The sequence below is a fragment of the Ambystoma mexicanum genome, chromosome 11 (genome assembly GCF_040938575.1).
Source record: "Ambystoma mexicanum isolate Mex_15411 chromosome 11, UKY_AmexF1_1, whole genome shotgun sequence".
In the NCBI taxonomy this organism is placed as follows: domain Eukaryota; kingdom Metazoa; phylum Chordata; class Amphibia; order Caudata; family Ambystomatidae; genus Ambystoma; species Ambystoma mexicanum.
Genome location: NC_090934.1, coordinates 17,500,406 through 17,527,007, shown reverse-complemented (window position 1 = coordinate 17,527,007; position 26,602 = coordinate 17,500,406). Strand labels below are relative to the sequence as shown.

Sequence of the window (26,602 nt, the reverse complement as noted above, 5' to 3'; positions counted from 1 at the left end):
CTCAACCCCCACCCTGGGCCTGTCCCTCTGCTTCTCAACCTCCACCCTGGGCCTGTCCCTCTGCTTCTCAACCCCCACCCTGGGCCTGTCCCTCTGCTTCTCAACCCCCACCCTGGGCATGTCCCTCTGCTACTCCACCCCCACCCTGAGCATGTCCCTCTGCTACTCCACCCCCACCCTGAGCATGTCCCTCTGCTACTCCACCCCCACCCTGAGCATGTTCCTCTGCTACTCCACCCTCATCACGGGCATGTCGCTCTGCTACGCAGCCCTCACCCTTGGCATATCCCTATGCTACTCATCCCCCACCCTGGGCCTGTCCAGCTGCTACTCAACCCTCACCCTGGGCTTGTCCATCTGCTACTCAACCCCCACCCAGGGCATGTCCCTCTGCTACTCAACCCCCAGCTGAGACAAGTCCCTCTGCTACTCAACCCCCACCCTGGGCATGCTCCTCTGCTACTCAACCCCCCACCCTGGGCATGCTCCTCTGCTACTCAACCCCCACCCAGGGCCTGTCCCTCTGCTACTCAACCCCCACCCAGGGCCTGTCCCTCTGTTACTCAACCCCCACCCTGGACATGCCCCTCTGCTACCCAACCCCCACCCTGGACATGCCCCTCTGCTACCCAACCCCCACCCTGGCATGCCCCTTTGCTACACAAACCCCACCCTGGCATGCCCCTCTGCTACTCAACCCCCACCCTTGGCATGTCCCTCTGCTACTCAACCCCCACCCTGGGCATGCCCCTCTGCTACTCAACCCACACCCTGGACATGTCCCACTGCTACTCAACCCCCACCCTGGGCATGTCCCTCTGCTACTCAACCCCCACCCTGGGCTTGTCCATCTGGTACTCAACCCCCACCCTGGGCATGCCCCTCTGCTACACAAACCCGACCCTGGGCATGCCCCTCTGCTGCTCAACCCCCACCGGGGCATGCCCCTCTGCTACTCAACCCACACCCTGGGCATGCCCCTCTGCTACTCAACCCACACCCTGGACATGTCCCACTGCTACTCAACCCCCACCCTGGGCATGTCCCTCTGCTACTCAACCCCCACCCTGGGCTTGTCCATCTGCTACTCAACCCACACCCTGGACATGTCCCACTGCTACTCAACCCCCACCCTGGGCATGTCCCTCTGCTACTCAACCCCATTTCCTCTCAGCTTCACATCTTTCTTCCCGATTCCAAGCCAATCCTACATACCTCTTGCACCTCTGGCTTTGGTGGTGCGGCTCCCTCCTCCTCCGCTGCGTTTTCCTCCAAGGTCTTCCCAGAGAACTTCTTCAACCAGTCATCGTCTGACCAAACTGCAGTGAGGACAGAAATGTTTTAGTGGGACAGTAGTCAGGAAGACAGGAAGAGCTTGAATGATGATAGGCCCTCAGCAACCACCCACCAGCACCTCCCCTACATCTTCCCAAGTTCACCATCCCACATATCATTCAAGCAGCTCCCTCTGCCATTACAAATACCCACCTGCCTAATGTCTAGCCCATCTTTTGCTGCCATCCCATTCCGTACTCCCATCCATTCCCAACCCAAGCTCTCCCTGGTATGCCACTCCTTCATCTAAGTTCTCCCTGCCATCCTGCATCCTAGAGATGTTCCATATGCAAAGCTCTACCTAACTTTCTTTATTGCCACACACCAATTGTAACCATTCCTGCCATCATATGCCCCTCCCCCACTCAACGTATAAACTCTCCTTGCCATCCGACGCCTCACACCATGTACTGCTTAAGCTCCCTCCACACACCAGACCCCTCACCCATTCAATGCTTAATATATCCTTGCCACCCCACGGTGCCACCCACCCATTCAGGGTCTAAGCTAGCCCTAACAGTCCCACATTTCTCTGAACAGATTCCCTACCCAGGCTTGCTGTACAATCCCCAACTAGCTAATCCCCCTCTGCCACATCCTCCATGTAAGCTCTTCCTTGAAATTCTGTGTCCACTCCCACTCATTCAGACCACAGCTCCTTGCCTACCTGTTCAGCTCCCTAATGGCGCTAATTCAGCACTGTAGCCCCCCGCCACCCACACCCCCATTCAGCACTAACGCACTCCCTAAAGTCCCACATCTGTTCTTAACCATGCAGCCCCCTAGCTGTGTTTGCCATCCACTACCCCTTTGGATTCAGCTTTATAGTACTCCCTAAACCCCCATGCTTGCTTCCCGTTCAGCCCCCTAGCTGTGTTTGCCATCCACTACCCCTTTGGATTCAGCTTTATAGCACTCCCTAACCCCCATGCTTGCTTCCCGTTCAGCCCCCTAGCTGTGTTTGCCATCCACTACCCCTTTGGATTCAGCTTTATAGCACTCCCTAACCCCCATGCTTGCTTCCCGTTCAGCCCCCTAGCTGTGTTTGCCATCCACTACCCCTTTGGATTTAGCTTTATAGCACTCCCTAACCCCCATGCTTGCTTCCTGTTCAGCCCCCTAGCTCTTGGTCGTCCACTCCTGTTGGCAATTCAGCACCGTAGGTCTCCCTGCCATCAAATCCCCCTATGAATTCGGAAGCTTAGGTCTCGCTGCCATCAAATCCCCCTATGAATTCGGAAGCTTAGGTCTCCCTGCCATCAAATCCCCCTATGAATTCGGAAGCTTAGGTCTCGCTGCCATCAAATCCCCCTATGAATTCGGAAGCTTAGGTCTCGCTGCCATCCAACTCCCCTTACACACCCTTTTCATTTGCAGGCTCATTTACCATCTGCTGGTACCGCGCCACTTAGCTCATACCAAGTCCTGTGCAGATGAATGTTCCCGATACAAAGGCATTTCAAAACATGCGTCTCAAGCACCCGTGTGTGTATGGCACACATTACTCACTATAATTGGATGCTTGTATCTGCCTAGATTCACATGCTTTGCCTAGTCCGGCATCTAGTGGTAGGTGCAAAGTATTGCATGACTTGCTTTCGAAGTTCAAAAAGGGACATCAACTGGGCATGCTTTTAATACTATCTCTAGTGTGATGCGTACTGTAACCATGGTTCTTCATGAGTTAGCGTCCATCAGATTGTTTTGTTTGCATGAGCACACAAAAGTAAAGGTGAAAGATGTCTATCTACCTTTAACTCCAAGAGGGGAGGAAGGGTACACCCATGTGAATCTAAGCAGATACAAGCGTCAGAAAGAGGATTACAGGGTAGGTAATATTTGTCTTCTGAGGCCTGTGGATCTGCTTAGAATCAAATGCTTTACATAGACTAGCTACTTGGAGAAGGTGGTGGGTTGTTAGACGGTACAGTGGAAAAGAAATGTCTTAACATTGCTTGCCCCACCTGGGAGACCCCTCTTGAATGTGTGTGCAAACAGTAGTGCTGTGTGAAGGTATGAATGGAACTCCAAGTAGCTGCCTTGCAAATAGCATCTAAAGGTACATTTGCAAGAAATGCTAGAGTAGCCCCTGTGCCCCGAGTTGAGTCTGCTCTGGGCGTGAAAAGCCATGTTTTTTTGGACAGAGAATAACAAATTTGGATGCATTTGACAATCCATCTAGAAATAGCTGATTTAGAGACAGGATCCCCTTCTCTTCCTGTGGCTATAGAAACAAAACTCATCTGTTTTCCTCAGTGGCTTTGCTTTATTTATTATTTATTTATTTGATTACAGCTCACCTACATCTAAAGTAAAGAGGCGTCTTTCTGCTGAATTAGTTGGGTTTTGGAAGAAAGCTGGAAGTTCTATGGACTGGGTAACACGGAACATTGAGCTACATTGGTTATGTTCTTAGAACCACTTTGTCTTAACGAAGAACTATAAATGGGTCTTGAACTAAAAGGGCTTACAGTTCACTGACCCTTCCAAATGATGCTACAGCTACAAGAAACACAGTCTTGTAAGTGGGATGTAAGTGAGATGTTAAAGACTGGCTTTATGCATTGGCCCAAAAGGGGGCCCAGGAGTTTAGTAAATAAAACCTTTAAGTCCCATCCAGGAGTCAGACTTGAAATTGGGAGTGTAATCTTGTAATCACTTCCATTAATGATTTAACCACTGGTACCTTCCACCATGCCAGCCAACTTTGAGAGGTGGTGTATTGCTGAAAGAGCTGCTAGATGACCTTTAAGGGAGTGGAAGACTAATCCTGAGCCCAAAAAGTAAAGCAGATAGTGTACTATATGTCAAGGTGAGCAATCAATGGGTTTGATGCTGCGTGTTCTACACCAAATGACAAAGCGTTTCCATTTGTCTTGTGCTGGGTTTATGTGCCTCCTTTAAGATATCCATACATCTTTGTGGTGAGTTCAAATGTCCAAATTCTATAATTTCAGGAGTCAAGCTACCAAGTTCAGTGTTTGAGGGTATGGATGGAGTGCGGTCCCTTGATGTTGGGACAGCATGTTTGGGATAGCATGTTGTATGGCCACGGTAGTTTGGAGAGTGAAGAGACATTTTGATCAGGTGCGATACCATGGCTGTTGTGCCCACACTGGTGCTATTAGGATAAGAGTAACTTGTTCCTGGAGGATCTTGTGAATGATTTTGTTCAGATGTGGTGTTGGGGGAAAGGTGTACGCAAATATCCCAGACCAAGTCATCCATTGTCAATGTGGAAAAGTGAATACCCTTCATTTGAATGACAGACGTAACTTGATGGCCGTAGGCCAACCGTCTTATGCACCGAACTATAGAAATATAGACTGTTATGCTTGACCAACAAGCGGCCATTTTAAACGTAGCAGAATCGCCATTTTGCCCGTTAACCATTGCTCATTGCTTTCTGTCTAAAACTGCTTTGCAGCTTGCAATTCTTGCGGTTTCTGCTTACTCTGCTCAACTGTTAACATTGTTGTCTGAATATGAAAAGGGCAAGGTCGCGGGACTGAGGAGTTTGTTGAAAACTCCTCATGAGTAGCCTAGAAAGGAATGCCCACGCTCCCTCTCTGTAGCCTTGAGGGAGAGCTACAGGGCATTTATCACTTCACAGCTGCCAGCCAGTCTCGTACGATGGTAGAATATGTTAGAATAAAACAGCTAAAGGCTTGAATTATGCTCTTCTTATGGCCCTCCTTCGCAAAACCCTTTAGAGCATGTCGGCTCCCAGGACACGAATAGTACCTCATAGATAGCAAAGCTTGGAATGTGACTCTTCCCCTGTGTGCAGCTTGCTTCCAAGAACAGAACCACCGTGTTCTTTTCAACAACTAAAAGATGCCTCCGCACTTTCTAAATTGCACATTGTTACTAGAATAGACATCAAAAGTGTCATAATTGTCATACCCGTCGGAAATGTCCATCGTCATCCCGAGTTCAAAGAAACTTAATAAAGGAGGGTGTTAAACATGACATAGCTGATTGTATGATATGCATTTTGTATATATGTAACTGATGTACGTAATTCGCTCTCTTGCGTCCCTCGAGGTCTAGGAAACTCACATCGTGGGGCGTGAGACCAGAATTGGCCAATTGAGACTATTTTTTGCTTGCAATAAACCCTAGCATTGGGAATTTGAACCTCGTGTCTGGCGCATCTTTTCGTGTATGGTTATTGCCTTGTTTCCATAGCACGAGGGACCCCTAGGGGCCCCTTTCACCGTAGTCCCTTGCCCTTGGACTCTGTCTGGTGATACATGGATGTATAGTTTGGGCATTGTGTATTCTGTTGCAAAGAGATCTACGTCTGGTTGCTCCCATAGTCTGAAGATGATGTGTAAAATATCTGTGTATTTGCCACTCGTGCGCCTGTAAACTTCTGCCAGGGAGTTGTTTTCTCCTGGAACATGTTTAAACTGGAGGAATATGTTGTGGCAAAGAGACCAGTTCCAAATTCTCTGTGCTAACTTGGACAGACTTAGAATGTGTCCCGCCCTGCTTGTTTATCTAGAACATGGCAGTAGTGCTGTCTGTGAGGACTAGAACAGTCTTTCCCACTAGTAGATGTTGAAAAGTGTGAAGTGCTTTGAAGACTGCCAGCAACTCTAGCAGGTTTTGTTTTATTTTTACATTGGCGGGTCTACACGCTGTGTGCAGTTTGATGGAGATAATGAGTTTTAAGATGATTTCTAAACTCTGACCTGGTGAATAGAGGTTTAGTAGGCCACCCCAGTTTAGTGGAAGAGGGGAACCTTCTGGACAAGCCAGACCAATCACAGTAGCTTGGCAGGCAGTCAAGATGGAGTCTCAGAGGGTTGGGAGAGTGATTAGAAGACCACCATGAGCACACACAATAAAACTCCATAGAATACACTTAGACAAGTGTACATAAAAAATACATATATATTTATTATAGGCCTTAATAATTAAATACAAATAAACCACAGTAATATAAAATAGTTACCACACATGCCTTTCACTATTTAACATAAATGCAGTTACGTTTCGCCTAATGCGTTAAAGGGGGAAACCCAGCCACAGCCGGCAGCAGAAGGGGGGGTGAACGTAAATATAGCCTTAGGCAGTTCTTCCGAATCGATCCCTAACTTAAGCAGTCCTGCCCTACGAAGCGGGGAGCCTTATGCTCAAAACTACAGTAGTGCGTTGAAAGTGCGCGAATGCGTAATGAGAGAAAGCAGGTCCTCTTCAGAGAGATGTAGCAGTTCAGGAAGGGTCTTGAGGTGACAAAGAACAGTGTTCTACTATTCGAGGAGGGTCTACACTTGCAGGTAGAGCGACTTTCGGGCTTCGGGAATAGCTAGGTAGCGCAGGCTAGCCAGCCAAGTTGCGTATCTTTTTAGGGATTCTAGTGCGTAAAAGAACAATGGCTGTGCCAGCGGGCCACCAGTGAATGTTGCAAGTACTCACTGACCCTAGACACAGTCCGGGCCAAACTTTGCCAGGTTGCTTGTAGGTTTCAACCCCTGCAGTTACATGTTGCTCCGGCTCTCAGAGGCTGCAGGACAATCGTCTGTGGTGGGACAGCGGCCTTTTCACAGCTCTCGATGAAAAAAAGAGGATAGTGCCAGTGCAGCACGTCTCAGGGCACAGGGGGGGCAGGTAAGCAAGACTCCTAAAACAACTGTCACCACAGCAGGGTGGCACAAGGACCGCAGATGCTTGCGGCGTGGCGCACTCTTAGATTGCGACCCAGAGGAGCTAGGACTATGTAATTTGGAGGGGGAGGGGCCCAGGACCACAAGCTGGTGTTAGGCAAAGTTTGTATGCAGTACCCTTTGGGTGCACTACAACAACTCTGACTACAGGTATAGGAAACCCAACCTTTGGTATAAGCTTATGCTACACCGTTTTGGTAGCGGGTTAAGCAGCGAGGCTTCTCTCAAGAGGAGTCAATGTAAGCTGTAGGGGAGTTACACAGAGATTCACAGTGACAGGTATTCAAATAACCTCTTACACACAAGGTCTCTTGCATAAATAATTATTAATTTATCAGTAAGAATTAGCCTTCTTCAGAAGGGAGCAATATAAAAAGTAATACACAAATACACTTCAATACTGTACACTCTTAGTTTCTAAATCAGTAAAGACCCTTTTGGGATGGCCCACTGACGCAACCTACACCCTCAGGTGACTTCAATAGCTAGGGTGCTGGGGACATTAATATCTTACTGTTTGCATTTAGGATACTGTTGGAAGTTGGTCAAAGATAAAGGTTATTGGAACAACAAGAAACCACAAATATTCCAAGCAGACGAATACTTTTGGATCCCCTAAGCAGAGTCATTCAGTATAACAGGTTAAGCCAATGTCAATGGGCAAAAGTCTTATATGAGATGAAGCACTTCTGGTAAGTAGAAAAGTCTTTGCACAATATTTTAGAAGCCCTGGCTGTTCAGCCAATACCTGGCACTCCTTTCCCACTGCATCTCCGCTCTTTGCCCCAACTTTCAGTGCTATGCGGATGATACCCAGATCATTTTCAGGCTACCCTCGGCCTCCTCCTCTCCTTCCCTCATCTCTGACTGTCTGCCTGCCATCCACGAGTGGTGTGCCGCCAATGACCGATGCCTTAATGCCAGTAAGACTGAGATTCTACTCATCGGCACACCCGCTCCCTCCTTTCCTGCAGCTCTCTAGCTGGCCTCTCGTGGCCCTCTTCCTGCTCCCACCTGCAGGGCTAAAAACCTCAGAGTCATCTTTGACTCCACACACTCCTCCTCTCCTCACATCGCTGACGTCTCTAAGAAGTCACACTACCAGCTGCACCTCCTCAGATATATCCTTCCTTTCCTCTCCTTCCCCCAGAAGCCCTGGTTCTCTCTAGGCTGGACTATTGTAACAGCCTCTATCTAAATCTGTCTGCCTCCATTCTCTGTCCTCTGCAACTTATCTAAAACAGGACTGCGAGACTTGTCCTTGGCCTCAAGCCCAGGGATCGTATCTCTCCAGGACTGAAATCTCTTCACTGGCTCCCAGTGGCTGCGAGGATTAAGTTCAAAACCCTCTGCATTGTCCACAAGGCCTTCTGAGGCCTGGGCTGCAATATCTTCAACTCTCTCTTCCTAAATATCTTCCTTCTCGATCTCTTCGCTCATCCGCATCCAACTCCCTCAGGGTCAGTCTCTTTTCCAAGCAACGAGTTGGTGGTAGATCTCTCTCTTCGGCAGGGGCCTCCCACTGGAACAGCCTTCCTGCCTCCCTGAAACTTGAGGAGAACCGTCTCCGGTTCCGGAAGCACCTCAAACTCTTCCTCTTTGCCTCTGCTTTCTCTCCCCCTCTCCCCTGCTAAATTCCTGGCAGAAACAGCACTGGTTACCTGGCCACCCTTTCTGATTCTTGGGTCCAGGCCCCCCCCCAGTTGCCCACCCCCACTGCCTACCTGGCAACCCCTGCACCGGGGACTGTTTTCTGTATTCCTAGTCCCCCTACCAGCACTTATGTCTGCACTTACCTTGCACTTGCCACCAGTGGCCGTTTTATTTATCTTATTTAATCTACTATCCCATGTACTGCCCTTTCCCCTGTCCCTTCCCCACGCACTTTTCCCTTTCCCCCTCCCCTTGCACTTGCGCGATCTGCGACACCTGGCCTAGTAGGATCGTTTTTTCTGTCTTCCCTCTGTTCCCTCTCCCTTGCCTCGTCGCGCCTTGAAACACTTGTGTATAGGCGCGTTATAACTAACATATCATAAGTCTTTGAAGAAAAGCAGAATCAAATTTAGGACTACAAGCTGATTGAACTTGTGAGTAGTAGAAGATGCAAGAAACTCTATAATGAGAGGTAAGTTCTCTCAAACTTTACAGTACCTTTGTATTGAAGAAAAGTGCAGCAGAGGACTTCTGTTCCTGTACAGCTCTGCAGATCTCAGTGTTCCTGAGCCTCAGTCGTGGGGACAAGAGGGAGGACTTCTGGGGACAACTGCTCTGCAATAGGACGGTCACCGCTCGCAACCGGCAATCTTTCCAACAAGTGGCACTTTAGTGTTTCAGCTCCTCGGGACTACCGCAAATATCAACATTGCGGTTTCTGGCTGTCGAGATGGAATTGCCTTGCTTCTAGGGTCCCTCACTCTATTGAGGGGGCTCAGGCTCGGTCAGTCCTGCTTCCTGGGAGTCCGGAGGATCTTCCTGGAGCTCTTTGCCAACTTAAAGGCAACGCACACAATCTGGTGTTCCTTTTTCTGGCTATTCGGTTTCCAGCAGCAACTCTGTGGAAATACAACCAGCTCCGAGAAGGATGTCCAGGTGGCTTACTTTGGAGTCGATTGGTCCCACCAACTCAAAGGGAGAAGTCGTCCTTGCAGGGGCTTCTCGTTCGATATGAATTTGGAGTTTCAGCACAGCAGCAAGGCTTCACGGGGCAAACCAACGGTCCAGGAGTTGTAGCAGACGTCCTCTTCAAGTTCTTCTTCGGTTCCTTCATCCAGTGGTCGACACTGCCTTCCAAGCCAAAAGCCTTGCCTTTTATTCAGTTCTCTCCCACTCATTCCAGTCTAGCTGTCAATCACTCAGCAGGGTGGCTGTCCTTGCCGGACAGTCAGCCAGCCGATCACTACAGAGTGCATTTCGGTCTCCTAGGAGACTAAGCACAGGGCGTTCGGGAACCTCACTCACTTCCTGCCCACCCCAGACATCCTGGAGCCAGAGGCGGGCTTCACTCGTGAATCCCGCCAAAGACAAAATGAACAAATAAATCTCAAGAAGGACCTTTCCACAAAGAAATGGGGAAAAAGAAGACAAAAATGGCACCCTTGGGTGCTTTACTGCAGCTGCAACCGCAGCCCGCGGAAAATGCACACCACGGTAGTTAAAAGTAAACCACTGCCACCAGCCATTCATTGAGGAAAGTAGAACATAAAAATGTTACATGAGAAGCTAAACAAAGGGGATACAAAGCAACCCTTCCAGCACACTATGGTAAGATAGTGTGTGCTGGGTCTAGAAAGTTCCAAGTGCAAGTAAAGTCATTTTCACTTCACTGCTATGGGAAACAGTAGTTCATCCCAGAGAAAGTATTTAAACCTTTGGGAAATCAAAGAGACTCCCTGTGCCACTGCACTGAAGGTGCTGTGTGCCACAATGTAAAAGATGATGCCTATGGAGTTTGTCAGAACCAAAAGAAACCAGAAAACACATAGAATTAAGTACGAAGTCCTAAAGTTCAGCAAAAGAGCTGGGGGTCTCTAAGGTGGGAGGAATTTAGCACTCAACTGAAAATTCTTCCCAACACCATTACTCCAAAGGGTCGAAGCACTCTTGCAAGCCTTTAGTGATCGATGCAAAAACAGGAAACCAACGGTACAACAGCGGCTTCAGGGTGCCAAACCTTCCAGCACAGGTCTGCTTTAGCGTTTCAGCATACTGAGCTCCTTCTGTAGTTCGGTGTTAACTTCGAGGTGATCGACCTGGAATGGATGCAGAGCCCCTTCTCTTATCCGAGATTCGGTTCACGCTTAAATCTGGGATATCCAATGGAAGATCTATTCTCATGCATGGACGACAGAGGTGGACCAATCATGGTCCACAGTGGTCCCAGTCATTCAGGCATACCAGAAATCCAGGCACCAGTATTGTGGATTGGGACCAGACAGTCCCAACCCTCTTTCTCGGTATTAGCACACGTGACATGCAGGAGCCCACAAAAGATGCAGTTTCCACGGGAGGCGGCATGCCCAAATAAGGAATTCCTGGGTCGGCTCGACCTGGGGGAAGGCAAAGGGACAAAATGGCCAAAGGACAGAACAAAAGACTTTGTGGCATGGCCATTCGGCAGTGGCCACAGTCTTGAGCCAAACACGGTAAACACAATGTGGTTCATTAAAAAGAAGTAGAAATACTATAAAATTAAACTGCTGCCACCAGTTCGTCCTAGGCACACTTGTACAGTCACCAAAAAATCCTTCGAGGTGTCTAGGGCCATAAAACAAAAAGGACTAAAAAAGGGCAATATATGTAGCAATCAAATACACTTCAAATTACTTTCTCAGAATCAACACAAAGCAAGTAGATACTCTTTAGAGATGCTTCATGCACACTTCCTACACCCTGAGGTGACTTCACTAACTAGAACAGTACAAGCATTTATATATCACATTTTATACTTCGTAATTTCTGAGGTTTGATTGATTGATATTTTATTTCTATCGCGCTTGTACACAAGTGTTTCAGAGCGCGACAAGGCAAGGGAGGGGAACAGGGAAGAACAAAACAGCGATCTTACTAGGCCCAGTGACATTGAGAATGTGCAAGTGCATGGGAGAGGGGGAGGGGAAAGTGCATGGAAGGGGGAGAGGTGGAAAGTGTGAAGCAGTGGAGAAACAGATCGATAACAATAAATAAATAATATAGGCAACAAACAGTGGTAATGCAGCCAGAAATTTGCAAGTGCTAGGTTTAAGGCAGCAGACAGGGTAGGTCTGATAAGTGCAGGAAGAAAAAGGGAAGGTTAAAGAAAAGAAAAAGGTTCAACAGGTCCAGCATGTGAGCATGTTTAAATCTTACAATGAAGTCTAGAAAAAAAACCTTTCCCAGCAATATTAGTTTAAAACCAATGCATCAACTATGAGGGACAGTAAGAATCAAAATCAAATGGACTAGAAGAGTCTGCAGGGAGCCAACAAAGCCAAAGTCAATTGGAGCACAGTCTATGGCGCTGAGACACTTCTTAGATGGCAAAAAGTATTGCACAAAGTTAAAGAGTTTGTTGAAGTAAAATCACTGTAGGGTCGCAAGCTGTTACACTTTTGAAGGGTAGAGCTGAAATCAACTCTAGAAAAGCAGCTACTGCAAGTCTCAACTGAGAAGAGCAAGCTACAGTCAATGAGGTAAGCACCCCAAGTCTGAACAGTACCTTTGGTTAGAAGAAGAGGGTCCAGCTGGCTTCTGTCCTAGTTGCAGAGTTGCGGATCCTGGGTTCCTGGGCCTCAGTCGTGGGGACAAGAGAGAGAGGACGTCTGGAGGACTCCTGCACAGCAATTCGGAGGTCGGCGGCAGCTACAGGCTCTTGTCAGTTCAGCTGCACTTTGCGGTTTCAGCTACCGGCAAACAGCATCACATGGATCTTGGATACTGGTCGGTCTTCCTTCACTCCTTGAGTCCTGCACTCTGGTGACAGGACTCAAGCTCGGGTCATCCTGCTTCTGTAGGGTCCTGGGGAGACTCCCGGAGCTTCTGGCCGGATCACAGACGTTGCACTCAGGACTACAGATTTCTTGACCCCTAGCACTCGGTTCCTGTCGCAGCAAAGAAGTGAAGCCAGTTGGGAAAGGTGTTCCAGCAGCGTTCGTCTCGGGTTTAGTTGGTCCCACTAACCCAAGGGCAGAAGTCGTCCATTCCAGAGCTTCTCTTGTTGATCAGAAAAAGGAGTTTCAGCACAGCAGCAGGGCATCACTGGGTAATTTAAAGGTCTAGGAGGATGCAGCAAGCTTCTTTCACGGTTTGTTCATTGGGTTGTTTTCCCAGTGGTCGGCTCTGTCTTCAGTCCAAGAACCCTCACCTTTTAAGCAAGTTTCTCCTATTCATGCACAGCCTAGGCTGTCACTAACACAGCAGGGCGGTGCATTCAGGTAACTCTGGAGACAAAGGATAGGGAAGTTTCGGGCACCTCCCTCATTTCCTGTCCTTCCAAACAAACTGGAGGCAGAGGCGGGTTTCAGTACTGAAGCCCGCCAAAGGCAAAACGAACAAAGGGCTCAAACCTGGTTTTGTGCACATAGCAAAACCCAAGAAAGACCGAACAACTGGAAAATGGTGAAAAAGAGACCAGGGCCATTTTGACAAAATAGTCACCCATGGGTGCTATTCTGCAGCTGAGGATTCAGCCTGCGGTGGAAAAGCACAATGGTAGCAAAATTGCCATTTAAAGTAGTGAGGGCAACATAAACATTTTTACATGAGTAAGAAGGAAAAGGGGCTACTAAGTAACCCCCCAGTACTTCCACATAAGATGGGCTGTACTGGACCTACAGAGGAAAAACAGGTAAAGTCCAGTGCTCACCTTCCCTTGAACTGCAATTTTATGCTCTACCCCTCCCCCCGCATGGTGTAAATATTGTACATTGTATGGATTACACTGTTTACTGCTAACATTTTTACACCCATATCTTATGTATAAACTGTATTTTTTGAACTTGAAGGTAAAAAACCAATAAAAGTATGTTTTGAACAATAAATGTCAGGATCATCATCTTGATCCTGGGTGCACTGATCATCAAACGGACCTTGATCATTATCGGGTTAAATGTCAGTCCCTAACCTTTGATCATGTTGGCCCTGTCTGGTATAGAGAGACCATTGATCGTGTTGGCGCTGTCTGGTACAGAGAGACCTTGGATTGTGTTGGCCCTGTCTGGTATAGAGAGACCTTTGATCGTGTTGGCCCTGTCTGTTATAGAGAGACCTTTGATCGTGTTGGCCCTGTCTGGTACAGAGAGACCTTGGATTGTGTTGGCCCTGTCTGGTATAGAGAGACCTTTGATCGTGTTGGCCCTGTCTGGTATAGAGAGAACTTTGATCGTGTTGGCCCCATCTGGTATAGAGAGACCTTGGATCATGTAGGCCCTGTCTGATATAGAGACCTTGGATCGCGTTGGCCCTGACTGGTATAGAGAGACCTTGGATCATGTTGGCCCGTCTGGTATAGAGAGACCTTGGATCATGTAGGCCCTGTCTGGTATAGAGACCTTGGATCGTGTTGGCCCTGTCTGGTACAGAGAGACCTTTGATCGTGTTGGTCCTGTCTGGTACAGCGAGACCTTTGATCGTGTTGGCCCTGTCTGGTACAGAGAGACCTTTGATCGTGTTGGCCCTGTCTTGCATAGAGAAACCTTTGGTCGTGTTGGCCCTGTCTGGTATAGAGAGACCTTTGGTCGTGTTGGCCCTGTCTGGTATAAAGAGACCTTTGATCGTGTTGGCCCTGTCTGGTATAAAGAGACCTTGGATTGTGTTGGCCCTGTCTGGTATAGAGAGACCTTTGATCTTGTTGGCCCTGTCTGGTATAGAGAGAACTTTGATCGTGTTGGCCCCATCTGGTATAGAGAGATCTTGGATCATGTAGGCCCTGTCTGATATAGAGACCTTGGATCGCGTTGGCCCTGACTGGTATAGAGAGACCTTGGATCATGTTGGCCCCGTCTGGTATAGAGAGACCTTGGATCATGTAGGCCCTGTCTGGTATAGAGACCTTGGATCGTGTTGGCCCTGTCTGGTACAGAGAGACCTTTGATCGTGTTGGTCCTGTCTAGTACAGCGAGAACTTTGATCGTGTCGGCCCTGTCTGGTATAGAGAGACCTTTGATCGTGTTGGCCCTGTCTTGCATAGAGAAACCTTTGGTCGTGTTGGCCCTGTCTTGCATAGAGAAACCTTTGGTCGTGTTGGCCCTGTCTGGTATAGAGAGACCTTTGGTCGTGTTGGCCCTGTCTGGTATAGAGAGACCTTTGGTCGTGTTGGCCCTGTCTGGTATAGAGAGACCTTTGGTCGTGTTGGCCCTGTCTGGTATAGAGACCTTTGGTCGTGTTGGCCCTGTGTGGTATAGAGAGACCTTTGGTCATGTTGGCCCTGTCTTGTATACAGAGACCTTTGATCGTGTTGGCCCCGTCTGGTATAGAGAGACCTTTGATTGCGTTGGCCCCGTCTGGTATGGAGAGGACTGTTGTAGAATGGGCAGAAGATTGCAACCTTGAAGATTTAGTAGGAGGCTCTCCCTCACCTAAATCAAAGTACTTTGGTTTCAGAGGGTTCTTTTCTAAGTTTACAAAGCATGACATTTTATCCATAGCCTTTTCAATCTTTTCTTTAGTCCAATACCTTGTACTAGGGCCATCTTGGAAGTCAAAAGCTATATAATCCTCTACAGCTTGAAAAGTGTGTTGAATGTAAAGCCTCTGAAAGTGAAGAGGATACAGATGCATAGAGTGTGTGTTCCGACAAACCTTCCAAGGAAGTGGAAACCTGTTGTGAAATATGTTTATGATGTGTGCTTTTCGAAAAACAGAGGGCATTGATGATTCATGCTTCGACACTTGTTAGGAACGGAATCTTTATGCGCAGTAGTGGAAGTTGTTTCGCTTGACTCTTGTTTCGGGTGTTTGTCTTGTGATGAACGTGAAGATGAGGGCCCAGAAGACAAAAGACGCTTCGAGCCAGAATCAGCAGCAATGTTTTTTTTTCTGATACAGTGTGGCTGTGCCTTAAGTTTTTAGTCAAATGGCTAGGGGTTGTGTCTTTAGAGTGGGAACTTTTGGGTTTTCCCTTGTCGCAGAGTGTGGTCTCTATCACAAGACTGCTGGCCTGTTTCTCAGAAAGGGGTCTGGCACGTGGGATTCAACAGAACCCATAATGTCTTCAGGTCACTATGTGCGCCATAGCTGCCTTGCAGTTCCTCTGATTATTCTGCGGGTTAGCCTCGACCTGCATGGCGTAGGCTACCTGATGTTTAGTGAGTCTGTCTTTTAAAGATTTGGGTCAAAACATGTACAAGACCGAGTGCTTTTCAGAGTGATCCCTCGGAAGACAGTAATTGCACACAGGATGGGTCTCTTTCCACGGATACTTCCTATTACAGGACGGACCAAATTTAAAAGAAGTATTTTCTATGTTTTTTTCAAAAGGCAGCATGACACCGAGTGTAAAGGGGAGAGGATGAGAAAAGATATTCTCAGAAATGATGGAAAGTATGAAAAAAAAACCACTCTCCCTACTGTAACAGGCCAGTGCCTGGTGCAAGCTGAAACCAGCGAGCCGTCGAAAAGAGAATGGTTGCTGAAGAGCCTCGGAAGTTGGTGATTTCGCCCAAAGTCACAGAAGAGTTGATCGTTGAGCGATAGCGAACGAATAACTTTACATAAATACTCTAACAATGGCGCTAACAAGAGTTACCGACCATGATGGCAGAAAAAAACATATCTGAGGGAGGGATCTGAATGCGCGAGGGATGATGGGTACAGTACACATCGCACTAGGGATATTACAAACACGCAAAGTTGATGTGCCTTTTTGAAAACAAGCCATGCAATGCTCTGCACCTATCACTAGATGTAGGCCTAAGCAAAGCATGCGATTCCAAGCAGCTCCACAAGCCTCAGAGGTTATATATACATATATACACACAGACACAGACACACACACACACACACACACACAAGACAAACACTGCTCCCCCAGCTCTGTCCTGAAAGCGACTCACCTGCTCTGGACGACCCCTCTTTAATCCTCATTGGTTTGGCCATGTTGACTCGGATTGTCCTTCCAAACAGCTCAGATTCACTCTGGGGACAAACACTGGGGTGAGATCTGCACTGTATAAATCCAACACGCGAACTGCCATTCCGCACATTGACAAACATCTCAAATACCACAATACACAGCTGGCCTTTCCTCCAATCTCCCTGGGCACAGGCTAAGTGGACCCTTCCATGCCTCTCCTCCTCTGGCTTCTGGCAGTATAGAATTGGCAAGAGAAGGTGGATCAAACAGGAGAGGGCTCCATAAGCTGTCAAACATCACATTAATACACACAGTAAACCAGGTCCTATGGATGCTCACAACACTGCAAAGAAATCTCATAAATTGCGACTCATTTCTATGCATGGAATTGGGTCAGTGGCGTGCAGGAAGGATAAACTCAGGTGTCTCGGCAATCAGTGAACAGCATAGACTCTAGTGTGTCTAGTCTATATGGCACCAGACCAAAATCTGCCCGGGAACTGTAACTGAGCCCCTGGAAACACCTAACAGAGTGAAGCCCCTGGAAACACCGGAACAGAGTGAAGCCCCTGGAAACACCGGAACAGAGTGAAGCCCCTGGTAACACCGGAACAGAGTGAAGCCCCTGGTAACACCGGAACAGAGTGAAGCCCCTGGTAACACCGGAACAGAGTGAAGCCCCTGGTAACACCGGAACAGAGTGAAGCCCCTGGTAACACCGGAACAGAGTGAAGCCCCTGGTAACACCGGAACAGAGTGAAGCCCCTGGTAACACCGGAACAGAGTGAAGCCCCTGGTAACACCTAAGAGAGTGAAGCCCCTGGTAACACCTAAGAGTGAGGCTCCTGGTAACACCTAAGAGAGTGAAGCTCCTGGTAACACCTAAGAGAGTGAAGCTCCTGGTAACACCTAAGAGAGTGAAGCTCCTGGTAACACTGGAACAGAGTGAAGCCCCTGGTAACACTGGAACAGAGTGAAGCCCCTGGTAACACCCAAGAGAGTGAAGCCCCTGGTAACACCCAAGAGAGTGAAGCCCTTGGTAACACCTAAGAGAGTGAAGCCCCTGGTAACATCGCCCCTGGTAACACCTAAGAGAGTGAAGCTCCTGGTAACACCTAAGAGAGTGAAGCTCCTGGTAACACCTAAGAGAGTGAAGCCCCTGGTAACACCTAAGAGAGTGAAGCCCCTGGTAACACCTAAGAGAGTGAAGCTCCTGGTAACACCTAAGAGAGTGAAGCTCCTGGTAACACCTAAGAGAGTGAAGCCCCTGGAAACACTGGAACAGAGTGAAGCCCCTGGTAACACCTAAGAGAGTGAAGCTCCTGGTAACACCTAAGAGAGTGAAGCCCCTGGTAACACCTAAGAGAGTGAAGCCCCTGGTAACACCTAAGAGAGTGAAGCCCCTGGTAACACTGGGACAGAGTGAAGCCCCTGGTAACACTGGGACAGAGTGAAGCCCCTGGTAACACTGGGACAGAGTGAAGCCCCTGGTAACACTGGGACAGAGTGAAGCCCCTGGTAACACTGGGACAGAGTGAAGCCCCTGGTAACACTGGGACAGAGTGAAGCCCCTGGTAACACTGGGACAGAGTGAAGCCCCTGGTAACACCGAAGAGAGTGAAGCTCCTGGTAACACCTAAGAGAGTGAAGCTCCTGGTAACACCTAAGAGAGTGAAACTCCTGGTAACACCTAAGAGAGTGAAACTCCTGGTAACACCTAAAAGAGTGAAGCTCCTGGTAACACCTAAAAGAGTGAAGCCCCTGGTAACACCTAAGAGAGTGAAGCTCCTGGTAACACCTAAGAGAGTGAAGCTCCTGGTAACACCTAAGAGAGTGAAGCTCCTGGTAACACTGGAACAGAGTGAAGCCCCTGGTAACACTGGAACAGAGAAGCCTCTGGTAACACTGGAACAGAGTGAAGCCCCTGGTAACACCTAAGAGGGTGAAGCCCCTGGTAACACCTAAGAGGGTGAAGCCCCTGGTAACACCTAAGAGGGTGAAGCCCCTGGTAACACCCAAGAGGGTGAAGCCCCTGGTAACACCTAAGAGGGTGAAGCCCCTGGTAACACCTAAGAGAGTGAAGCCCCTGGTAACACTGGAACAGAGTGAAGCTCCTGGTAACACCTAAGAGAGTTAAGTCCCTGGTAACACCTAAGAGAGTGAAGCCCCTGGAAACACCTAACAGAGTGAAGCCCCTGGAAACACCTAACAGAGTGAAGCCCCTGGAAACACCTAACAGAGTGAAGCCCCTGGTAACACTGGAACAGAGTGAAGCCCCTGGTAACACTGGAACAGAGTGAAGCCCCTGGTAACACTGGAACAGAGTGAAGCCCCTGGTAACACTGGAACAGAGTGAAGCTCCTGGTAACATCTAAGAGAGTGAAGCCCCTGGAAACACCTAACAGAGTGAAGCCCCTGGTAACACTTAAGAGTGAAGAACGCTGCAGCTCGTCTCCTCCTAGGTCTTTATTAGTTGCACCATCTCTCGCTGGCCAGTACGCTGAGAATCATAGCTAAAACAGTGACTGCCCTGCCATCATTCATGCTTCAGTGATATGCCCCAACAAGATCGCTGTGCTCAACTGGTAGAGCATTAATGCATCCACGTGCCGGAAGCACCTCAAAACCTTCCTCTTTGCCTCTGCTTTCTCTCTCCCTCTCCCCTGCTGAACAGCCAATTATTCCTCACTGATACTGCACTGATTCTGCAACTGGACCACTCTTAACGGCCTCGGTCCTGGGCCCAGCCACTCTCCACTTGCACTGATGCCCTGGAACCCCTCTGCACTGCGGGACTGTCTCTGTATCCCTACAGCCCCCCCCCTTTTCCAGCACTTGTTCTGCACTTACCTTGCACTTGCCACCAGTTGGCCCTATTTATTTATTACTTTACGCCACTTACCTTTACTGCACTTCCCCCCCCCCCTCCCCCACCCTTGCACTTGCGCGATCTGAATGACACCTGGCCTAGTAGGATCGCTGTCTGTTTCCCCTTGTTTCCTCCCCTCCCTGCCTCGTCGCGCCTTGAAACACCTGTGTATAGGCGCGTTACAAATGCCATATATCATTATCACGTGTTTAGGCAACCAGCGTGGGAGGCAGAGCTCTCTCCCATCTGACTATTAACCTATGGAATGTGCCTCCAACAGACATATGCTTTACCAAACACCGCTGGAACTATAAAAGGCAGCTTAAGACCTTCCTGTTGGTAAAAGATCTCCATTCCTTGCCATTTGGCTTGAGAAAAAAGGCCAACCTAGCACCTAGAGGACAATTCACCACCGATAGCAGTCCTTAAAGGGCTGAACTATCATAACAAGGGGATTGCAAGCGAGTGCGGCTTCTGCAGGGCCTGGGGCAATAAATCAAGCTCCTGGGAGAATGTGTTATTTTACTTGCAAAGGCACATCAGACTGCAAGCACAGGAGTTTAGGTCAGAGGTGGTCTATTCCACAGACACCAACTAGCCGTCGCTCATGGGAGTGGATGCGTGTCTGAAAAGATGAATCCGAAGGATAGGGCTACAGGGGTGAGCTCAGCATGTGGGGGTGAGGGAGGGCATTCAACCACTTTCTAAGGCTACAAAGAGGAAGCAATCATGTCAAAACTACTTTGGTGCGATGTGATTGGGCAAAAAGTGCAGACCGGAAGGGCGCACAATGCCATCACTGGCAAGACCAGCTGTAGATCGGATTGCGACTGCTAAAATGTCTAAACTGTGAAAGCTACTTGAAACTGAATGCCAGAACAGGGTAACACAGCAAAAGAGGAATGTTGTGCCTGAAATCTTGCCCCTCACAGGACGGTTCACCAGACTCCTTGCAACACCGAAGCCGCCAGACTTGGCATAAGAAGCTTTAATTTCATCTACTGCTGGCAAGGCTGGCCTGAGGAATGGGCAGGTTGGGAGGTGACCCAGGGTCCTGCTGTAAGGGGGGCCCTCGCGGGCACCAGTACTTGCCTTGACTATGCAAAGTATCATTGTTTTAAAGAGGGGCTGTGCTTTCAGTACAGGCTTGCATGTCTTTTTGTCTGAGTGAGGCCACAATGCCATCTCCCAGCCCCTAACTCTCTGGAGACAAACACCTTGCAGCAGCAGCAGCAGCACACGCTGCAGGCCCCTAAATGACATGCATCACTTTCTTTATTCAAGCAGGGCTTTTACAGGGGCAGAGACTTACAAGTGATGTCTCATTTAAGAGACTATTGTTTTGGACAAGACGTTCTTAACGTTTCCCTGTTAAGAAACTCATGCAAAGGGATATTTTTATTCTAAAAGCATACACAAAGCACACATTAACTGCCTAAATCTAGGTCGATTAAAACAATCTCAGAAATCCATTTTCAAATAACTACATTATTTCTGATGTTTACTTTTGGTAGAGTGTAATATTCTCATCACATCATGTATGAAGCCTGAATTTGACAAACATTGAAACACACACGGGTAAGTCACCTTTTCACACATTACCTTTTAGGGTGCTATGACCCTTTAAGTCTTGAAAGTACCTTTTTAAAAACCCAGAAGGCCATGTTTGTGTCTTCAGCTGGCTTGCATTCGGATATTTGTAGTCACCCAGTCAAGATGTGTGTGGGGGCTGAGGGGGTAATAATGCCACAATTGTGCACTTTTTGCCTAACATATTTCCATAAGGATTTACCTTACCATGGTGTGCGCACTTATCAAGTCTTCTTTATAAAAGAGAATTGTTAAAAGTCAAACACAGAGGAATTGCAGAATGGTCTTAAATCCCGGCTTCACCACTCAACCAGAGTGTGTGCGCTCACAGGCAAATCCTTTTATCTCACTATGCCCATCTACCAACATTAGTAGTGTAAGGTATTCAGCTCACACTGTCTCAATCCTGATATTGCCACATAGGTAGATATTAACAGTGACAATTCATACACTGGAAGTCACAGTGTCTTTGGCTCCTGCTCATGGAAACGTGTCTTTATTTAACTTCCGATGATACCTTTTGGCATTAAAGACTAATTCTATGATATTTTATGTATGGATGTCACCATTTATGAAAATAAGGGGGTCCAGACATCTCTTGCCGTCAGAGCCCTGCAAATCCTAGGGCCGGCCACGACTGTCGGCATTCTTCAGCAAACCCGTGTGCATTTTCATTTCGACTTTTAATAAAAGGAAATTCCTGGGCTTTGGCGCTCTTTGCCGAACCAAGCCTTACGTTTTGTTGGCTAGGCAGAAACTGGGCAGAACCAAACAAGGCACTCAAAGTGGATGTTTTGGCAAGTGATAGTCTCCAGGCAGAGGAGGACAGTCTCTGTATGAACCCAGGCAAGTGAAGCGGCAATGTTCCATGCCAAATTAAGAAACAACTTCTTTTTAAGAGAACAAGTACCCATTGTGCAGCTCCGGTCACCACTCCTACAATGGTTCCCATCGATCAGGGAATGTTTTTTAGAGTTTGGGCAATGAATACTGAATTCCCATAAGCCTTATGCAACAAGCATCCCAACAACGTGGGAGTAAGAAAAGGCTTTGGGTTTTCAATTCTTTAACGTTGCCTTTCATCACTGAACACTGCAAAATTCCACAAAAAAGCACACTATTTTAAATTAAAAGTAGTTTTATTTTTACCCACAATTTCGTTTATCATTTGCACAGTTCTTGGTTAAACAGTGCTGCATCTTCTGTACACTGAAGGAACAGCCTTGTGAACTTGGCTGCTACAAAACAGCAGATTACTTCAGGTGTTAGGCAAAGTTTGCATGCAGTACCTTTGGGAACACTACAAACAACTGACTACAGGTACAGGAAACCCAACATTTAGTAGAAGTCTGTACTACACAGCCAGGCTTATCTCAAGAGGGGTCAATGTGAGCTATAGGGGAGTTACACAGAGATTCACAGTGACAAGTATCCAAATAAACTCTTACACTCAAGGTTTCTTGAATAAACAATGATTAATTTATTTATCAGTCAGTTAGAATAAGCCTACTTCAGAAGGGAGCAATATAATAGTAACACACAAATACTCTTCAATACTCTACACTCTTAGCTTTTAAATCAGTAAAGAGCCTTTTGGGATGGTCCACGGACACAACCTACACCTTCAGGTGACTTCAATAGCTAAGACACTGTGGACATTAATATATCACTGGTACATTTAGAGCAATACTAAAAGGAGTGTTAAAGTAAAGAGATTTCAGAATAAAACAAGAGATCACACAAATATTCTGAAGCAGGTAAGTACTTTTGAACCCCCCAATGCAAAGTAAATTAACCCTTTCCTTGAGGGAAGGTAAGACACAAACAGAGGAGAGAAGGGCCATTCAAGGAGCCAGACCAGCCAATGTTAAGTTGGCAAAAGTCTAGGTGAGCTGAAGCACTACTTGCAGGCAAATAAAAGTCTTGCACAATGTTTTAGAGGTCTTTGTAGAAAAGAAGAAATCAAAGTAGGGCCACAAGCTGGGAGGCTTGTGAGAGGCAGAAGATGCAAGCAACTCTAGAGAAGCAACCAAGACAAGGCTCAACTGAGATTAAGTAAGGTTACAACAACAAGAGGTAAGTTCTCTTGGACTGTACAGTACATTTGGTAACAAGAAATGGTTCCAGCTGGCTTCTGTTCCTGTGTGGCTCTGCGGATCCTTTTGTTCCTGTGCCTCAGTCGTGGGGACAAGAGGGAGGACTTCTGGGGACCCCTGCAAAACAACGGGACGGTCAGCGACAGAAAAGGATCAAGTTCTATTCAGCGTCACTTCACGGTTTCAGCTCCTCACGTCCCAGCAAATAGCACCACTGCAGGCTCTCGGATACCACTCTGGACTTTCCTCGCATCTGGGGTCCAGCACTCTTGTGGTGGCTCAGGCTTGGTCAGTCCTGCTTACTGGGAGTCCGGAGGATCTTCCACAAGCTTGGGTCAGACCTAAAAGTGATACACTCCCGTTTGGTGTTCCTCTCCCTGGCACCTCGGTTCCAGCAGCAGCAGCAGCAGTGGAAGTACAGCCAGCTCCGAGAAGATGTCCATCAAGTTCACTTTGGAGTTGATTGGTCCCACCAACTAAAAGGAAGAAGTCATCCTTACAGGGCTTCTTTAGTGGAGGCAAATTCGGAGCTTCAGCACGGCAGCAGGGCTTCACCGGGCAAACCAACGGTCCAGGAGTTGCAGCAGGCGTCTCTTGCAAGTTCTTCGGATTCCTTCATCCAGTGGTCGACTCTGCCTTCCAAGCCAAAAAGCCTGGCCTTTAATGCAGGTTTCTCCCATTCATTCCAGCCTAGCTGTCAATCACACAGCAGGGTGGCTGTACTTGCCGGACAGCCAGCCGGCTAATCACCTTTGGGTGCATTCCTGTAACCAAGGGGATTAAGCACAGGGAGTTTCGGGCACCTCCCTCACTTCCTGCCCACCCCAGACACCCTGGAGCCAGAGGCAGGCTTCACTTGTGAATCACGCCAAAGACAAAGCAAACAAAGGGACCAAACCAGGTTTGGCGCGCAGAGTAAATCTCAAGAAGGACCTTTTCCAGCAGGAGATGGCATAAAAAGAAGACCGGGCCATTTTGACAAAATGGGCACCCATGGGTGCTTTACTGCAGCTGCGAATGCAGCCAGTGGTAAAAACACACGATGGTAGTAAAAAGTAAACCACTGCCACCAGCCATTAATTGTAGAAAGAGTAACAAACATTTTACCTGAGAAACTACACAAAGGGGATACTAAGTCACCCCTCCAGAACCCTATTGTAAGATAGTGTGTGCTGGGACTAGAAAGTTACAAACGGTAAGTAAAGTCAATTTCCCTTTACTGCTCTTGGTAACAGTAGTTTATCCAAGAGAAGGTATTTTAACCTTTGGGAAATCTAAGAGACTTCACTGTGCCACTGCACTGAAGGTCACAATGTAAAGATGATGCCTATGGAGTTTGCCAGACTCCACAACCAAAACAGAAACACCGTTAGATCACAGAAAATTACATGAGCGAGTGGGAAAAATGTCTCACTCTCTCCAGGTTGAAAATTAAAAAGTCCTAGAGTCCAGCAAAGTGCTGGGGGTCTCTAAGGCAGAGAGGAATTAGCACATTTCTGAGAATTCTCCCTAACAATGTACTTCTTTGATAAAAGTCTTGCAAAAAGTTAGAGAGTTCAGAAAAATCACTTGTAGGGACACACGCTGGTAAGCCTGTGCAAAGGGGGTTGAAATCAAAGTAAGCAGGTGCAAGTCTCAAGTGAGACAGCACGAGCTAAGTACCCCCTGTTAGGCAAGACTGTATGTAGTAACTGTAAAACAACTGCGCACGGGGGGGGTGTCTGTACTCCTGCTCTCTATACGGCAGAGGAGAGGCACAGAGGACCCCAGCCAAGATTCTCGATTATTGGTACCTGGTTGAGGTACCAAGGCCTAGCTTCTCAGGAGGTGATGTGGGCTGGTTCTTAAGTACAGTGTAATCTCCAAGCACCCACAAAGGAATGTCCACACACTTTATTAGTTAAACAGTCTTATAATATATTATATATAAATAAGGTTCAACGTTATATACACTATCACAATAATACACTGTGCTCCGACAATTCTAAAATGGTAAATATATACAGTTATAGGTGGTACCACTCTTACTCTGATTCCATTAAAATGCATCAACTTTACTCCGTACAAATAGCATTCGAATCAACACAGCAAAACAATATGAACCATAGACTTAGGAGGAAGACCAGTTGGTTAGACAATTGGCAGAATACTGAGCCCCTACCCCTAGGTACAGTTCCGTATGAGGATTCCCCCCACCTGGGCAACCTGTAAATAAAGATATATAGTACAAACCCTGTCCATGTATTGTCTATTCGAGTCTTCTCTTCTTCTATAGTTCTGAAACCCAAACGTACCTCGTGTTGTAGAGTTCATCGGGGACTCGACGGGCCCTTCTTGAGTGCGCTCCCTTTCAAGCGGGAGCCACGGGTCGAACTTCCGAGATGAAGAAAGGGTGAACGTTGTCGTTGAGGCCGCAGCTTCGGTCCTTGCGGTGCTCGTTGACGAGTGATCAAGAACATCCTGCAACAGGGGAGGCGTGCGGTGCACCTCGACAACAATGGTTAGTTGCCGCAGAGAGTTAATGAAGAACTTTGGCCGAGCAAGGGCGTCGAGTCATCTGGCGGTTCTGTGGTCTTTGGGTGGCGGGAAACCCACCGGCGGATACTCCTCGGTCGTCGGCGGCCTCAAATTTCTCCAGCAGGATGAAAACGGTCAACGATGATGAACAAGAGAGTCCTTGGATCAAAGGTTCTTAGGCAAACAGGAGCACAGCGGCTCCGGTTGGCGACAGCGGACGTCGATGGTGGACGGCTGTCCGGTGCTTCTCGTCGTTCTCCTCGGCGGTCCCCTTCTCCGGTTGGCAGCCTTTCGTAGGTCTGTCTACCAGGAAGCTTTGGCTTTCGGATTACACAGAGCACCAGCGGTTCACTTTCTTCTTCCGGATCAGCTTCGAGAGTAAGCATCAAGTATCAACTTCAGCTTCTGAACGATTTCTAGCAGAGAGAGGCTCCCGGATAAACTAGTTGATCTCCCATTCACTCTGCTGGGTCACACTCACGCAACCAATCACTCAGAAGGGCATTCAGGCAGGCAGCCAATCAGTCGCACGGTGCATTCAGGCCATTCTTCCACATCCAGACACTCGCAACACAGAATCTGGATTCGGACAAGCACTCTGCCATTTAGCACTACACACTGCATTCATACCAGTTTCGGGCAGGGCTGTCTCATCCATTGTGTCAAACACCAGATACTAGAAACCCATAACACAGAATGCATATTTGTCACACACTCCATTCACCCAGGTCCCACCCCATGGGCGTACCCACAACATCCGGTCATTGGGAAGACTCCAGCCAGTCTGGTCAGCACTTCCCCACAATATCATACATGGAACTTCCACCCAACAGTCAGTCCGGGGGAAGGGACAGAGTCAGGGCTTCCCGGGACTTTGGGAAAACCAAGGTAACAGGTGATGGACGGCAAGAGGCCCCGGGGGCCATCTTGTCTCCATCAGGAATCTACTGATCCCAATGACAAGGCCTGGGCA

General features: G+C 48.0%; 1 protein-coding gene across 2 annotated transcripts in view; it reads right to left on the bottom strand.

The window, feature by feature from the left end:
• PPIE (peptidylprolyl isomerase E) overlaps positions 1 to 26,602 on the bottom strand; it is a 247,697-nt gene that overhangs the window by 98,007 nt on the left and 123,088 nt on the right. For both annotated transcript variants that reach the window (XM_069622413.1, XM_069622414.1), the window contains 2 exons: positions 16,538 to 16,619; positions 1,216 to 1,319 (listed from right to left, as the gene is read on the bottom strand). In XM_069622413.1, the coding sequence (XP_069478514.1) occupies positions 1,216 to 1,319; positions 16,538 to 16,619 (186 nt within the window). The remainder of the gene's footprint in view (positions 1 to 1,215; positions 1,320 to 16,537; positions 16,620 to 26,602) is intronic.